The sequence below is a fragment of the Talaromyces rugulosus genome, chromosome I (assembly GCF_013368755.1).
Source record: "Talaromyces rugulosus chromosome I, complete sequence".
NCBI lineage: Eukaryota > Fungi > Ascomycota > Eurotiomycetes > Eurotiales > Trichocomaceae > Talaromyces > Talaromyces rugulosus.
The window spans coordinates 308,362-325,592 of NC_049561.1; the positions used below are offsets into that span (position 1 = coordinate 308,362).

The 17,231-nt window shown below is 48.3% G+C and overlaps 6 protein-coding genes across 6 annotated transcripts; 2 read left to right on the forward strand and 4 right to left on the reverse strand.

Moving 5' to 3' along the window:
• Nucleotides 1-316: 316 nt before the first annotated feature.
• TRUGW13939_00093 (uncharacterized protein) lies at nucleotides 317-2,399 on the forward strand (the record flags this gene model as incomplete). The annotated part of the gene is made up of 7 exons (XM_035483308.1): nucleotides 317-344; nucleotides 406-431; nucleotides 492-1,071; nucleotides 1,124-1,728; nucleotides 1,779-2,040; nucleotides 2,097-2,308; nucleotides 2,373-2,399. 7 exons carry the CDS (start codon nucleotides 317-319, stop codon nucleotides 2,397-2,399), a joined length of 1,740 nt encoding a protein of 579 aa, XP_035339201.1.
• Nucleotides 2,400-5,632: 3,233 nt separating this feature from the next.
• TRUGW13939_00094 (uncharacterized protein) lies at nucleotides 5,633-7,230 on the reverse strand (the record flags this gene model as incomplete). Its single annotated transcript, XM_035483309.1, has 3 exons — nucleotides 5,633-6,954; nucleotides 7,013-7,096; nucleotides 7,158-7,230. 3 exons carry the CDS (start codon nucleotides 7,228-7,230, stop codon nucleotides 5,633-5,635), a joined length of 1,479 nt encoding a protein of 492 aa, XP_035339202.1.
• A 2,635-nt stretch (nucleotides 7,231-9,865) lies between these two features.
• On the forward strand, nucleotides 9,866-10,159 carry TRUGW13939_00095 (uncharacterized protein; the record flags this gene model as incomplete). Its single annotated transcript, XM_035483310.1, has 1 exon — nucleotides 9,866-10,159. One exon carries the CDS (start codon nucleotides 9,866-9,868, stop codon nucleotides 10,157-10,159), a length of 294 nt encoding a protein of 97 aa, XP_035339203.1.
• Nucleotides 10,160-10,311: 152 nt separating this feature from the next.
• Nucleotides 10,312-11,874, reverse strand: TRUGW13939_00096 (uncharacterized protein; the record flags this gene model as incomplete). Its single annotated transcript, XM_035483311.1, has 4 exons — nucleotides 10,312-10,527; nucleotides 10,585-10,725; nucleotides 10,793-11,512; nucleotides 11,569-11,874. 4 exons carry the CDS (start codon nucleotides 11,872-11,874, stop codon nucleotides 10,312-10,314), a joined length of 1,383 nt encoding a protein of 460 aa, XP_035339204.1.
• Nucleotides 11,875-12,549: 675 nt separating this feature from the next.
• Nucleotides 12,550-13,872, reverse strand: TRUGW13939_00097 (uncharacterized protein; the record flags this gene model as incomplete). Its single annotated transcript, XM_035483312.1, has 1 exon — nucleotides 12,550-13,872. One exon carries the CDS (start codon nucleotides 13,870-13,872, stop codon nucleotides 12,550-12,552), a length of 1,323 nt encoding a protein of 440 aa, XP_035339205.1.
• Nucleotides 13,873-14,570: 698 nt separating this feature from the next.
• Nucleotides 14,571-17,092, reverse strand: TRUGW13939_00098 (uncharacterized protein; the record flags this gene model as incomplete). The annotated part of the gene is made up of 7 exons (XM_035483313.1): nucleotides 14,571-15,147; nucleotides 15,207-15,420; nucleotides 15,483-15,738; nucleotides 15,803-15,909; nucleotides 15,971-16,230; nucleotides 16,295-16,922; nucleotides 16,987-17,092. 7 exons carry the CDS (start codon nucleotides 17,090-17,092, stop codon nucleotides 14,571-14,573), a joined length of 2,148 nt encoding a protein of 715 aa, XP_035339206.1.
• Nucleotides 17,093-17,231: the final 139 nt, after the last annotated feature.

Consider the following 17,231-nt stretch of genomic DNA (forward strand, 5'->3'; position numbering starts at 1 on the left):
GCGTCTCCTATGCCGACAAGGGCCATCGATAATAGGCGGGATAGACGCGCGCTAGGCTGGTCCGCGTTAGGCGCGCCAGGTGGAAAGCCTCGACCAGAAACGTCCCGACGCTGGCGCGACCGCCCAAGACAAAAGATTTCCAAGCTCAACATCTGCGTCGCCCACGCTGTTTTTGCCAACGCCTGAAGCTTTCTTTGTCTGGTGCCTTTGATTCGCGGTTTTTCATTGAGCTGACACCATCTATTTTTTCTCTGTCTCTGTTCTTTTCTCTTTTTGTTCTCTCGCCTTCAAAACCTTAGCACGCTCAATAACCACAATGAACGGGGACGCATACTCGTCCAGAGGTGAGTCATGAAATTATATAAATGGTAAGGAAAGCTACGATGCTGACTATCATCTTTCTAGATTCTGGACGCCCGCGGGATTACTATGTAAGAACTTCCTCCGTAACTTTTCACATGCACGGGTCACTTATCCATCTCGATGAACAGAGAGACGAACGAAGAGATCGCGGAGACCGTGGAGACCGTGGAGAACGCGGAGGTCGTGGAGACCGGGAAAGAGGCGAAAGGAGACGCTCGAGGTCTCCTCACTACGGCTCCGCTCGAGGCTCGCGCCGTGAACAAGAGGCCGACTCGTACTCTTCCAGCCGCGACTACAGGGCCAGAGAGCGCGAAGATCGCTACTCGGGTCGACGAGACGAACGAGAATGGGATCGCGACCGGGGTGACCGTAGTGAGCGGGGCGATCGGGGCGGCGGTCGAGGTGATCGAGGGGATCGTCGACGAAGGGATTTTGACGACCGTGCCTCGCGTCGGGACCGTGAACGTGGCGACCGTGGTGACCTTTTCGAAGAGCGTCCGCGTCGCAGGGAACGCGAGGGTCGAGGAGGAGGAGGAGGAGGAGGAGATAGAGAACAACGTCGGAGCAATTCGCCCCCTCGCAAGAGGGAGCCAACCCCCGATCTCACGGATGTTGTGTCCATCTTGTCACGGAAACGTCGTCTGACCCAGTGGGATATTAAGCCACCTGGATACGATAATGTCACAGCTGAGCAAGCAAAGCTATCAGGTGAGTATATATCTTGGCCCTTACATGCGCTTCAATACTGACCACAGACCAGGCATGTTTCCTCTTCCAGGCGCTCCTCGTCAACAAGCCGTCGACCCATCTCGTCTTCAGGCATTCATAAACCAGCCAGGGTCAGCGGATAACTCGGCGCTGAAACCTGCCAACTCCAGACAAGCTAAACGCCTGTTTGCTCACAACTTCCCTAGCACGGTGACCGAGGACGGTATCGTTTCCTTCTTCAACCTCCAGCTCAACGGACTGAACGTGATTCTGGGAACCGACCCGTGTATATCTGCACAGATTGCGAAGGACCGTTCATTTGCACTTCTGGAGTTCAAAACACCTAATGATGCTACAGTCGCCCTTGCTCTTGATGGTATCACAATGGCAGAACATGATGCCATGGAAACAGCAAACGGCAGCGCAAAGGGACTTGAATTGCGCCGACCTAAGGACTACATTGTTCCATCATTGCCTGAGGACCAGCAAGTCCAAGAGGGTGTAATCTCTAACGATGTGCCTGACTCGGCCAACAAGATATGTGTGACCAATATTCCCACTTATCTTCCGGAGGAGCCGGTCACAATGTTGCTGAAATCATTTGGAGAACTCAAGTCCTTTGTGCTTGTCAAAGACAGCGGAACAGACGAGTCTCGAGTAAGTTTGTTAGAAACACATATCAGCGAGTTGATACTAATCCTTCTTAGGGAATTGCATTCTGTGAATATATCGATCCTACCGCGACAACAATAGCTGTCGAAGCATTGAACAGTATGGAACTAGCAGAAAAGCACCTCAAGGTGACTCGGGCCAGTATTGGGGCCACGCAGGCCTCCGGGCTAGACATGGGTGTGAACGCCATGTCGATGTTTGCAAAGACGACATCTTCCGACCTCGAAACTAGCCGTGTCCTTCAACTGTTGAATATGGTGACTCCTGAAGAGCTGATTAACAATGATGACTATGAAGGTATGTGCTAGCTGTTTGTTTGAAGCCGGCTGTGGTGCTAATTTTTTCCATTGCAGAAATCCTCGAAGATGTGCAGGAAGAGTGCAGCAAGTATGGCCAGATTCTTGACCTCAAGATTCCGCGCCCGACTGGCGGCAGTCGACAGTCCGCAGGCGTTGGCAAAATTTTTGTTAAGTTTGGCGATGTCGACTCTGCAACCAAGGCGTTAAAAACGCTTGCCGGACGGAAGTTTTCTGACCGTACAGTCGTGACGACATATTTCTCGGAGGTGAGTTTTCTTCTTCCTTGTTCTTTCGCCTGTCTCAAATGACACACCGCTTACTTTGCAACAGGAAAGTTTCGAGGTGGATGCGTGGTAAACCGCACGCATACCGTGTCTCATATATTCCTTTATTTTATCTTTTGATGTTTATGTTATGAGAAGGGTTATCACCACCACAAAACAACACCCAGAGCAAGTTACCATACATTGGTTTTTACCTGGTTGGTTGACCAGTAGTTGGTGAGATGACTCGATATCTCTTGAAGCTTCTTTAATCTTGCTGGTATAATTTACGGGGCAGTGTCTGTCTACTTTTTTTTTCCTTTCTGTCGTTTTCATCACAAAAAAAATTTAGTCGAACCAAATTTGCCATGCGAGAAATATCAGGTGTGCCGTGGTCGAAGCGGTGATGCATGCATGTATCATAGTTTTTATAACTGGAATTCAAGATGTCCTTGATCCGCGATGCTTCAATATTGAAATGTTATATTCAACAAGCGACAGTAAGGATAGGATTTTCACCAAACTTCGCTTTAATCACGTGTTTTTTTTATCATCCATTTCACCAGAGGGCTCGACATGCATCTATGATTGATGGATCTGCCCGGCAGCAATCATTGGACCAACTCTCACGGGACAAGCGTTTGATAACATACACGGTTCACATCTCGTGGAGACTATTATTAATGCACCAAACTAGCTACATATTACGTCAATTGATATACCCCGTATGGGGTACCGCCCCGGGTCAGAAAGTACTTTTTGTGCGGGGAAATCCTTACTTATCTCGACGAACCCCATATAGTTCCAGATGTCATGAACCATTGACATTCAGAGATACAACTGAAAAAGCGGGGAATAGTAATAACCGACCCTCGGAATATCAGAAAGGGAGATTAAATAGCAAAATATTAAACACTAATGGACTAGTGAACTATAGTTGGCATGATGGTGAATTTGCGAACCGACGTATATCACATGGAACCTCGGCCACTAATCCGAACTCGCCAGTTGAGGGAATTTTTGGAAAGTTTAAAACCTAAATTAACGAATCATAGTTTTTAATAACCTCATGTTCAAGCTTTTCGTTGTGCAAATGCCAAGTGGTTCAAATGTTCGACATCGTCGTTGCTCACCACGGTTAACCATGGGTCATGGAACCACCTCATGGCAGACCGGTTGGCAGTGTACCCACTTATGAAACGGGAAATTTTGTAGACAATCAGTTATATTTTACGAGTAATCTCTGGAGTTATCACCTTTTATGCAATATTTAATTGGGAGTTAAAATCTGGGGTCTGTGAGCGCTGCATAGGGATAGCACTATAATACCAGCTCGACTTTGGATAGAGGGTTTTCGCTCCTCAATTGATACGAGGCCAGACACAAGCCGACCATAGCCACCATTAAATTGATAACTACTACTACTACTACTACTACTATTGACAATATCATTATTATAACTTGACATGGCCGAAAAGTAGCTTGACCACTGGCTCGGTAACTCGTCGCCTGACACTTCCCTTTCCGGTGTATTTTTCTCCACAAATCTGCCCTACTAATAGGTTCCAAGTACCCGGTGCTAGTAAATAATAGTCAGGTCGACGTCTGAAAACCCAGGACCGGCTTTTACCTTCCGCTTTCAGGTCTAGACAGTAGACTACCATTACTTGTTACCACGGGGGTCTCCGAGAAAATACAATACCGTACCGTACCACTGAGGAAAGGGAAAAAAAAATAAGTATGGCCCTAAGCCCAACACAGCAATAACACCGTTTCTCCCCGGACGCGCTAATGCAGGTGTTGTTTCATTTAATTTTCTATGTTCCGTGTTGATGGCAAATATTAACAAGAACAATAATCAACGAGCAAGGGCTGAATGGTTCTGTGGGAAGGGGATCTTGACGCGATGAACATGTTCGTCAATTGGCGACTTTGCATTCATTATCGGCGACTACAGTAGTGTCAAATCCTGGTCCGTGTGATTTTCTTAAAAGCCTCAAAAGTAAAAATACATTCATTGGTCGCACAGCTTAACGTTACATCGGCCACTCTTCTATCGCTGTTCCAGAAGATGTCTGACAAGACCTGATAAGATATGCTATTACACACACATACAACATGGACATGAAACTCGGGCCTACATCAATTAATGTATCCGATGACCACTACGCGTGCGAACCAGGGATCTTCAGAGTTCAGAACTTATTATTTCGGCCCTTACTACATACATACATGTATGGAGTACCGTCGCGGCGACTAAGCAGATTATAGCGCAATACTTGATGTATGTAAACTAGAAATCTAGTTGGTGGCTATCAAGCCCTAGTCGGATTCTGAAACTCGGATGCACTCGTTGACTTCATAAGTTTTGTGTCACTCTTGCTTCGCAGCGCTGAAGAAACGAAAGTGAAATCGGAAAAGATCGCCCACGTTGTTTTGTTTTCCATGGATTGACCCTCGGAATTTTTCCCAGGTCCGGTGTCTTTTTCTTCATCCACTTATCCAGTGTCAGTCCAAAAATAAGGTCGGGTGGTTTTGGACTCGGCGTTTTCCCGTGCCAGTTCCACTTATAGACAATTAGACATGGATACAGAGTATGTAAATATGAATACGAGCACTGCATGATGTAAAGGGAGCAAAGAGTGTCAAACTATTGCTGTCTCGCCGTGCAGATCCGTTGATCTCACTAATCAACTTTCCGAGGCTCGGCCTCTACCTCTATGCAGTTCACCCTGTCTACTCTTTTTTTTATTTAAATTAAACGCACGGAGTTCTCTTTAATCCGACAATAAACGCCACTATCCCGAGTACGGATTATGGAGTGCATCTATTAGTACAGAGTCTTGTGTCCATCGAAAAGTGGACATCGGCCTTGGGGTACGTATGGCTCCACCGACTTATTTTATAGACTGCCCTGATTTGGGAAAGAAAAATATCAACATTGATGCCCTAAAGCCTAAAACGACCCATGTAATAACATCCGTGCGACCAGGTAGCTATCGTTCATCATTTACCTCGTACGCCGTCCGTTAGTGAAAAATGCACGCCTTCCCCTTCCTGTTTGGGATAAATAGGGAGCTCCAAAATAGGGGGGAAAAATAATAATCATACGCCAGAAGACTTTGAATACATGCCACCTCCTTTTGATATCCATAGTACAACACCAATGAAATACAAAAAAAAAAATTTTCTTCGGCTGTTGGACCGAGTAGAATACATTGTAAGAAACCCCTCCCGGAAACACCATGCTGGAATGAATGTAAGCGGTAAATAACAAATGAATATGTTTAAAAGAGAGCTCAATGAAAGAATGAAAATATTGTAAGATTATAAATTCCGCTGCTCCATTTGAGAATTGGATCGGGCAAAACTGGTTGTCGCGTCCCACGTGTAGCCCGGGTTGTGCTGGGATGAGCTCGGTGGTCGCGGTGAGGAGAAGCTCATAGTGGGCTGATGATACGAGACATCTCGTCCAACAAAGTCAACCTCACTGGGACCAAGACCATAAGCAGGGCTGGGCGATCGCACTTCAACAACCGTCTCTGGCGTCTTCATATTCTGGCGTGGATTGAGCATTTCATAGTTGGAAGTGTCGGCAGGGCGAGACCGCGCATCCACCGAGACGAATTCGACCCGCTCGACAAAGAACCCCTTGAACAGCGCAATCCAGCCTTGCACCATACTCCAGCGCACCGTGAAGAGGAAGTTCCAAAAATTGGCTATGGCAAGCAGCACCATTGTGGCAACCAGCTTTGCTTCGCTGATGGCGACAGGTGCGGACTCAGCCGTACATTTAGTTGGATCCTGATAGGCAGCCAAGCACAATAACCACGGTATGGCTTTTGCTTTGTTTTCTGACGACAAGGTGAGCGAGTTGTTCAGTTGGACGAAGATCACGGAAAAGTAAATGACGTTGGCAAGAATAGTCATCACCAGCGCAATAGATCTCCACTGCATTTTAAGTACGCGCCGCACACGCTTGTATGCCTGACGGGCAGTTGCCGTGCGCACACTGCCCGAGTACGAAGGAAGCCCGGAGTGGTTCGTGCTCGTAGGATCCGGATCGAAGAGAGACCGGACGTAAATGTGAATGCAATATCCAATGGTGGCGAACTGGAGGAAAAGTGCCAACCCGGAAAAGACCAAGAGGGGAATCCAGTAGTCGCCCAAGCTGTTCTCACTGTTGATATGACAGACACCCCCGAATCGGTATGAGACGCCGGTGAAGTGCAACATCAAAGCTGTGATGAGGACAGGAACGCCGAGTCCAGCAACAACGGCGCACCACATGAACACCGGCCCAATAACAATCTCCCAACATACCTGAAGATGAAGGGCGATAGTACGGAGGAGACTCCAGGTCACAACAGCAATGCCTCCAAATAGTAAAATGGCCCCAGTAAAGGCACAAGAAAGGTCGGTGTACATGTCGTGCGGTGTGATCTCATCATAGCATGTCTCCGGTTTTGTACCCAAAGGAATGATAAAAGCGACCTGCATGCAGATGACGGCAAGAGTAAAGCACACGGTGATGTAATGGCGGTTGGTATACTTGACTGGGAGGACGGCGTAGGTGAGCAGGAGAAATGCGCTAAATGGTAAGAGAGCGACAGCAATCCAGCCGGCGGCTTCGACTTTGGCGTTTACTCCTAGTCGAAGTGTGAGTCGAAGAGAAATGTACTCGAAGGTTAGAGTAAATATACTCACCATCAGGATATCTCCAATCCTGCAATGGACATGGCAAGCAGCACACTTGCCCTCCATAATCCTTACAGAACCTGCCATTGGCGTCTAGGCGTCGTTGTCATCAGCACACACAAAAGGTTTGGCAGAACGATGGAATATCTCTTACATCCCGTTGTGTTGAAAAGGGACTCTTGCAAGAATGGCGCGGGGCATATCCCATTCTTCGAAGAGCTCGTCATTTTGTTCCAAGTCCGAATTCGGTTTTACCAAGTGTGCACACAATCACATTCAGTTGGCGGCGACAAGAAAGGTTGTCCTCATATCCGGAGGCAGTCTATATTGACTCAGCTTTGAGGGCGAGACTCGTACGCCAGCTTAGCAGGACGAGAGCTGAATATGGACCGCCTGGCTCTGCGTAGGGAGAAGCAGAGAAAAACTAACTTAGGGCAGCAGGGATGGTGATAATAACCAATGCACAATCAGGCTAGCCAAGTAGAGAGTAGACGCCTCCTCTCTCGAGCCAAGGTCCACCGGCGGCTGTTCGAATGGGACTGCGCGTGCATGTTGACGGGGTTGCTGGTGTATTCTCCAGGATAGAGTGGGCTAAGGGCTTGCATGAAACACGATAGCATTGGAAGGCTAGCAGCATGTTCTCCATCCAGGGTTCGCCGGTGGTTGGCTGCACTAGAGACCAGGCATGAGTGTGGCACTGGGAGTTTGAGCTCGGGCCCTGGGGAAGCCGGCCTGGACTCTGCGCAAAAGAAACCACTGGAGGGCGCTGGCGTGGCAAATGGCACTATCCACAAGCTCGAGATGACGATCTTGCAGTGCAGAGCACGGGAGAGGCTGGCGAGAATCGTTTAGAATACAGACGGTGGAGGGGTCGTGCCGCGCTAGCTCGCGCTAGTGGCTGCTTTAGTGCACGCACTGCGCCCAGGGGCACGCCGTTTTGTTACGAAACCGGAGCTGGTACGGTACGTGCCATTACAGAAGCCATACCGGGTGGGTCCGAAAACGGGCTGGTCCAGCCAATGACACCCGTCCCAACCGAGATAAACTTTCCGTCGCCTGTGGATCCGGATAATTCTTTTTGATTCGCAACGCCATAGACGGTACTGCGTACTACGTATTTTGATGTATAGAGCACGTAGTAGTAGTAGTACTAACAGTGTTCCTCTTCTACTGTTGCCTGAGTCATGCTCGGCTCGGATATCAGCCTTGGGCTACACTTATGGTGAAACTCTTTGTGAAGGATTCATGGTGAGATTCAGCTCGATTCAGCCATATGCATGTCATCGCGGTACTTAGCACTACTCCACCACTCCGTACCGAGAAGCTTTCAGGGCATAATGCAATGGGGAAAGTTACGGCCTATTAATAATATCGACTAATGAGCAGCAAGATCCAAGATAATAAAAACCACTAGTTGCCAATGGGGGTATCACTCTGTTGGAATGGCAATAATCTGATCTCCATTGTTGCCACATCCGTTAGTAAAATGGCTCATTAAAGAAACAAATGCCACTAGAAAATTTCGCTCGCTACAACTAAAATAACTTGGGAAGCTACGCCACCAGGCAAAGATTCTGGCCACAGTCCAAAATAAAAAAAATAATTGACATTATCAATGAGCTGAAATATATCTCAGGCTACTAACGTACAGGGATTGCGCAGGCAATAACCCAACAGAATTTTTCCCCCCCTCCGTGTACTCCGTATTAGCTTATCAAAACAATGTAATAATAATAGTCGGAAAAGGAAAATTAGTGCTACCGTTAAACTACAACCTTGGAGTATCGCGGACGGAAGAATCGGGGGTGACGGGTGCAACCCAAGTCCGATGCGAGCAAAGTTGAAACGCCTGGTTGCATGGCCTGTGTGACACCATGTGTTTGACAGGTGTGGTATTCTCTGTTAGGAGCAATTCGTCGCATTGATTAATTGTTTACGCTTGAGATACCAATTGATCAACTTGAGTGGTAGTGCTGGGTGTTGAGGGTGTTGTCAGTTTCGTTCCCTACCTATCATCTGGAGAAGCACCAAGTCTGTATTATTAATTGCCCGAAAATTTTCCATAAGTAGAATTAGGGCAAGCCGCGGTTTACTCCGGTGCCTGGGTGCCCAGGTTAGTTGGCTAGGCTGCGGCGCTGCAGCGCTCAAATAACCAGAGTCGAGCCAATCTAGCCCTGGTCGCCGAGTGATTACATGCGTGTTTGTGTAATTCGAATGCAGTATATTATTATTCTCGTCATTTTCTCCCCGAGCATCGCCATTGGAACGGCCGATCCCCACCGCATGAGTTCACCGTGTAATGATAATAATCTCGTGTTCTCTGTTGAGTCGAAACTAGCCAGTAGCCTACTCCGTTAGTTGAGTCAGAAGGATGAAATAGCGGCAGCCCGGATGACTCACATTGTGTGCAACTCTGGGAGAGACTTGCTAAATGGTTGGCCAGTCTAGCGGCGCAGCCCAATCGTAGCCGCCAGGCGGAGGACTGCGTTGACAGAGTCCGCGATTGGCCTTGCTCCTAAGCGCCCGTCAAAACAGAAGCACCCAGTGAGGATGCAGCGAATAATGCTGTTGCACAAGCACTGCGCAGTAAGTTGTAGTAGTAAATAAGAAACGACGATGTGATAGGGCAAAACCCTCATGTCCCGAGTCAGCTGATATTTCCCGTGGCCAGCCCATCGGCGCAGGAAGGAGCGATGGGCGGATCCCATCGCTCCTTCCTGCAGCCAAAGAGCCGCAGCAATCGTCTCTCGCTATCTTCCGCCCTCCATTGCCCATCTCCGTTCATTCTATTGTCCATCGTCCATCCTCTTGGGGCACTACCAATCATGAGGAGTAATAACAAGTCGATAGCCAGAAAATACAATGCTGACGAGGGCTTTCAACTTGGTCAGCGCCGCCGCTGATAGACCCCACGAGGTTACAGGCGATGCTGACGATCCACAAACACGAGGCTCCTCAGGAGGGCTTGTCGCCGCCTCTACTGATCCTTTCGGAAATACCGATGATCTCAGATGCTTCGGCACTTGTCTCAAATCAACGTGGCTTATCGATAGGGCAATTCGCCGACGACAAATTGCAACGAATGCTGACGCTGTCGTGCGCTCGAATGACTTCTACATCGGCCTAGACCGCCCGGCTTGTGCAGGATCGACTTAATTTATTCTATTCACCCGTTGCAATCATGCACAATCACCTTCTCTAAGCGGAAATCGTGAAACATAGTGTGAGGCACATGGTTACAACACCCTTTGCAGACAAGAATTGCTCGATAAATACATGATCAATGATCAATGCATGGCAACGTCTCTTCACACCGTCAATCCGGGAAGCACCGAGTTCTCACCTGAGGCCGCGTCTTTAATTTTGCCATATGCATCGCGAACAGTGAGAACCCGAGGGGGACCTTCTTCGCCGAAGAGCGGCGTGATTTTGCCCGAATCAAGCTCGACTTGCGTTCTTGCGCTGACTTCACTCCACCGCGCCAGTGTATCAGCTTCGGCATCGTATGGGTAAAGCCAGCGGTTCTTGATCAGTGTCAGCAGACCCGTAGATCACAAACATGAGCTGTAGGAGCGATTTACCTTGATCTTGATGTCATCGGGGTCAAATTCCTCTCCGTCATTCAAGTGTTTGAGAGCATTGTGCCATCTGTTTCGTAGATCTTCGCCCGATAGCTGCGCCTGGCGCACACGGTCAAACCGTAGTTTCTCATAGACTCGGGTCTGTTATATCAGCGATGTCGATGCCTTGCGCGCGCGGGGGGTGTTTGTGAGAAAATGATCATCTTACCGCCAGAGGCACATTTCCTTTGCCCGCCAATTTCATACAAAACGCTAACACAGCGGAGCTCTCTGTCGCCTGTGACGCACCTTGTGCACTTGTCGGCAAATGCGGGTGACAACTATCTCCCAAAAGTGCAATCTTTCCACTTTTGCTGACCCACGTTGGTAGCGGAGCTCTATAGCAGATCTTCCAATCAAGGCAGCTCGGTGTAGCTTTAATTGCCGACGCAATTGTCTCGTCCCAGCCCTGGACAAGCTCACGAACATCATCCATGTTCCCTGGCTGGAACCAGCTTTCTTGAATGTCTTCGGTATCCTTGTGTGTGATGATCCAGTTGAATTCTTTGCCATCTTGTAGTGTATTCTGAACAAGATGCTTGTCTTCTCCAATCCAGATATTAACGCAATCTTTCTGCAGTAGGGGTTGGCACGGCTGGATGTCTTTGAGGATGTCTCCCTTGAAGAAAGCCCTGTAACACGCATAGCCGGAGCTCCTTGGTGCATCGCTGAAACCCAAAACGAGCTCTCGAGCCTTGGATTTGATGCCATCCGCCCCAACGATCAAATCTGCATAGTATGTCCTGCCATCCTGGAGCGTAATACTCGGCGCATCCTCGTCAAACGCAACAACTTCATAGCCCATGTTGATCTCAATGCCCAGCTGCTTTACCCGGTTGATAAATGCTACGTGGTAATCTCCTCTGTGACCAATATATCCGGCCATATCCTGTTTTCACGCTCAATTAACCACCTCCTTCGGCCATAGGTCTTCCGGAAACTTACCATTAGCGGCTGGGTCGCGAGAATTCTTCCATCATTCCACCGCCGAATGTTCATATTAGGGCTCTTATTGCCAATGGCAATCAATTCCTCGTACAGACCCCATCTTTGTAGCAATTTGAGCGCGTTCTCGCCGAGGCCGAGAGAGTCGCCTAGGCGGAGAAACTCGCGTACTTTTTCGAATATGACAACTTCGAAGCCAGCATGATGCATAGCCATGGCACACGCGAGACCACCCAGGCCTGCCCCGACGATTATGACACGAGTCCGACTGGGGTCAGAAGGGTGAAAGGGAATAGCGTCGGACATTTTCTTTTTTTTTTCTTTCTGGCTCTCTTTCGTCCCTTTGATTTGCTATCTACTCTTTTTGAGTCCGGTTGGAGATTTTCACGTAGGCGGATTTTGAGATCAAGTAACCCTTTATATAGAATCACGATGGCAAATAGAAGCAGGAAAATATTCAGGACAGAAAGAATCGAGTCGTTACTCAAAAAGGATGGCCTAGCTATAGTGCCGCGGCGAATCTCGATTGCCAATTAGTCTAGCACTCTTAGAATATCCGAGAAAAGGCTCAAATCCAAGCAGTATCAATTGATAAGGTCTGTTCTATGACCTTGCGGTAAACAAACTAAATTAGGTGCAGTGCGGGGAGATCGCCGGTTATACTTTGTCCGCTGCGAAATGGTTGCTCCGGACTCAACAATTAATGCCAAACGGCATAGCAACTAATCGAACATCACGGAGCAAGAATCCTAGGTAATACTAGTTCCTACGTGTAGATCTATATACTTTTATGATACTAGAATGTTCATAATATGGTGCAAATTATGTATGAAGCTAATAGCAAATAACCCTATAACTGTTGAGTCGATGACTGACTGCACCGGGTAAGATGAAAAAAGATATACATACGTGGCCAGCAATGAATCATGTCGATTAATTACATATGTACTCTCCCACGCCCTATCAAACCAATAATAGCAATCACTTCACATTCTCCCTCACAGTCTGCGAGTAATTATTCGGCGCGACATGGTTGCACGGAATGCCTGAACTGTTCTGCCCAACAAGATTCGTGCACTGATACACCTCATCCTGCAGTGTTGTATTCCACAGCGGAAGGCCAAGTGTCTCGTTAACAGACTGGATACTTACATTGTCAAATTTGATCCCCGGGCAAGGCACCTCATCTGAGCAGTACAGACTTGCCGCAATATTGTACCTAGATGTGCCCGTGAAGTTTACCCATGAGACATCCTCAATCTGCAGCTTGGAGGTATTGCAGTTTTTGGAATCTGATTCCGAATAGATGCACTGCGAGATCTGAATCGGCAGTCCAACGTGCTCCAGGTCGAAATTACTGAATGTCACGTTTTTGACCAACCCACCGCCACCACCACCGGAATCGCCGTTGGAATCATGGTCTGTTGGCACGCCCTGCCAGGTCTTGATATACGCACCATCCGCACAACCCAGGCAGTGGACATTATCAAATGTGACGTTTTGCACATAGTCTGGCCAGTCAGGATACTGTCCAATTGACCCAACAGTGATACCGGCAGAACCGTGACAGGTAACATTGCGAACTAGCAGATTCGTAGTATTCCCCTTGGCCGCAATACAGTCATCACCATTTGTGATGGTCGCGTTCTCAATGCGTAAATTATCGCTGCGCCAGGAGTCGTATCCATCGGTGTTTGTCGTGTCCCACTCGTCGTCACTTGTAGCATTCACGAAGAAATTAGTCAACGACACATTTTGACTCTGCCACACAAGCGTCGCCCAGAACTGCGGCTGGAGAATAGTCAACCCATCTGCAAGCAGGTTTGTAGAGTTGAAGAATGTGATACTGATGGGACGACCAAACTGGTTTCCCTTGTTCTTGTTCCAGGTATACCACGTCTGTCCATTTCCATTAATCCACCCACCTTCGCCGCGCAGTGTCACATTCTCACCGCCAAAGAGCCAGGCAGTGGATTGATTCTGGTAGATGACAGAGAAGACGTTCTCGCGCCAGTAGGTGATGTTTGTAGAGAACTTGAGCTCGCCCTGAAGAGATACATCGCAGTTGACAAGATTCGTCGTATTGAGTACAGAGTTCACGTTGAAGGTGTGGTTGGTGAAAATAACATTGCCGTCCTTGCCGCAGATGTCAAAGGCTTGGAGGATGGAGGGCGCGTCGTCAATATCTTTGCCGTCATGATGGAGGGACTCTGGGTAGATTTCGCAGGTATTGTTGTAGGTGACGACGTAGCTGCAGACTCTCGTCGCGAGAAGCAACGAGATGAAGGAAATAAACCCCCGCATGCTGGACGAATGTGCGATATCAACTAAGTTAATTATTTCCGACTGGCGATCAAATCAACGAGCGGCTATGCAGCGTGTATTTATAGTTTTCAATACCCCTACCACGATAATCCACCACCAAAAAGCCGTCGAAATTATAAACCCCGTCGTGAGAGAACATTTGAAGCAGTAGACTTCATAGTATACTCCTCCCCCCTCCACATTTCAAAAGATCGACACCACCACATCCCGAAATGCGGGGGGCCATAGATGCGATTCGATATCTTGGCTGCTGACATTGCGAACTAATGTCAAATCTGGTCTGAAGCGGCAGATGAGTCCTTTTTCGTCGACAAGGTTACATCTTTAGGTATTGTTCCTGCGGGGTTAGTATAGACTCAATAAATGGTTGTGTAGAACAAATCTGAGATGGTTCAATATTTCCCAGTCTGGAAGGATGACGTGTTAAGCCCTAAGGCCCAAAGCGGGAGCAATTGGCGCCCAGAGGAGCTAAAACCCTAAAACGAACTGTCAAAACATATATTTAGAAGAAACCGGGGTGCAAGATCTCAGTGCTGATTCCGTCAGCTGCATTAACTTCACTGAATGCTAAGTGCAAGTTAGACTACACCCCTAGATTATCTTGCATAAAAACTGCAAAGAGGTAGGATAACACAATCATCGAAATCACTAAAAATATCCATTCGGGTTTCCATCCATCATAGCATCGTAACCTCGTCTACATCGGCGCCATCAGCCCTCCACGTCTCCAGGCTTAGCCAATCCGGATCGACGATAGGCGATGGCCATGAAGTAAAACAAAAATTCGCCGCATCTTGGTCGTCAGCACCTGTGTGATTCTCCGGGTTCAAAACCGCTGTCATTCCCGATGACGGCCCGGATGCTGATGCTGATGCCGACGCCATATGTTGGTTTCCAGCGGTGGCTGCTGTGTACATGGCTGTAGAACCGGGTAAGATGTGGTCGATTTCGTGATCGATTCCCTCGACAATATGCAATGTTCGTACTGCGCTGGACCATATACTACTCATCTTCCGACAACAGTCTGTGCAATGGGTCAAAGCCGACGGTGAGAAAAGAACAGGGTATGTAGCTCTGTTGAAGAGGTGCATGATGATCGCCGTGAAAGAGTAATAGTTGAAAAATGGGGGTGCAAAAGACGCGCTATAAGACGAGGTAAAGTGTTCGAGAAGATTAGCTATTGCGACGGCGGCTGAGGTTGCAGCAAGGAGAGATGAATTGTTCGTTTGGGGTTCGTTGGAGTCGTGCGTTATACTAGATTATCGAAAAGTGAGTTTCAGGGTATTCAATCGCTCTTGCAGAGGCATGCATACAATGGACGATGGAGCAGCACTTTGCAGTTCCAAAACTGCGAATGCATCACAATTACTGGCACGGGGAGTCGGACGCCTTGGCGAATAGCCAGAAAATCGGGAATCTGTGCCTCCCATTCATTAAGGTTATTTTCAAACTCGTGTAGCTTACTCCAATCGAGCCCCTTCGATCCGACCGAGTAGAACTCTCGGTGTATTCGGCCTTGAATAATAGCTGGTCAAACACGAGCGTTAGCCAATTACGCGGAGAGAGAAAGAGAGAGAGAGAAGACATACATAATTTGATAACTTGTGCAAAACAAGCAAGAGGCACATCTCTAGTTCCGTGTGGGCTGTCATTAGGTAGCTGGGTGTCAAAGTCATCTTCGTGGATTGCACAGGGCCTGCCCTGCCATGCTGAAATGTATCTGTCTAGCACAAATGTCCCCCACCAGATCAAGCGCCGGATCTGTATTTCAACTGTAGACATGTTCCGGAAACAATTTGTGTTTTTCCACACGGTTGGATCCCGATGAAGCCCCAGATCTTGGGACTGTGTCTCCGTATTAGCTCTCGGAGAATGATCTGCAACGGGAGGTATGATGAACTCGACGCACCATTCGTATTGCATTACCAACATACATCCAGCTGATTGAGCCGCCAGTACCAATCTCACGATATGCCATCATGAGTAAAGCCAAGCAGCAGTTGATACTACTTTGCTCTATCAGGGGGGTATTATTAAGTGAAGAAAGAAAAGGTTCATTCTCGACGATCTAACTTACTGTGCTGGGCAATAAGTGTCTCTGCTTTGATTGCGTACTCATCACCCGGATCACTATCTTCACGCCCTCCGCGATGTTCGACAAACCTAGCGGACAGGGCAAACATAGACAGCAGCAGAACCTGGGGAATCCGTCGCTCCAGCTGATCAAGCGCCGAACTCCCTTGACGAGGGATTCCTCGGCGATCTTTGCTCAGCTGAAAGAGGAAGGTTTCCTTGTGCACGGTGGGAAAGTAAGGATGGACATAAGCCCAAAAGGCACTCAATAGCAATGACCACGTCAGCTGAAAAATGCACCATTCAATAAAGACTAGTTAATACCAACTCGAGTAGTTTGTTTTGCACAGCAAGACTAGGAAGGATTCCCCCCAGAATTGCATCTGCCGCCGAGACTATCTCGTCTTCCGTTCGAAACGTCGTGTTTTTGCTGCGGGGCCAGAATCCAGGGTTTGAAAACTGCCAGAATGGAGATGCAAAGACTCGCGATGCTGTCATGAGATAAAGTCCCGACGATGGTCCATGATATCGCATTGTCGTGTTCTCGTCAATCGACAAGTAGCCCAGCACGGTTGACTTCTCCGACGTGCTGTCAATTTTCTGGACCAACGATTTTGTCGGTATAGGAATTCCCGGCTGGTCCATGGGTTGATTAAAATCTTCCTCGTGAACTTGTTGTTTATTTTTATAACCATTGTTACTAGTTGGGGTAGGAAGCAGCAACTCTTCAGGGGAATTGTCCGATGCTACAGCATGACCACCCCGAAGTTCAGTTACGATGCTCTCCAACGAGGCGAGCCTTTGCTCGAGAGTATTGACATAGCCTTTTGGGGGCCCTCTTTTTTTCACTGTGCGATTGAAGGTGCAGGCGACGTCAAGGAACCTGCAATTCTCGCAAGTTTTGGAGCCTGGTCTCAGCAGACACTTGGATTTTGACTTGGAGCCTGAGTAGGAGCCTTGAGTTATTGACCTGTCCAGCAGCGAACGTCTCCCAGTATGGTTTTTCCGCGGTTGACTTACAGTTATCGCAAGCTCTGGATACCTTCTCAGCAGTCTGCGAGTCGCGCCTTGTTGGCGCTGGAGATGAGCCTTTTGCAGCGCCGAAATCAGCTGGAGTGTCCGCCATAGCAACGATCAAGAGAATGGCAGTTCAGTTCGACAGTCAAGCATCAAACCGCAGTCTCCATCGAGGAGATAATGGATATCGTTATCTGGGTCTGGGGAAAGCTCGACATGCGGAGTGTGGGGAAGGCGCCGCCGCGGAG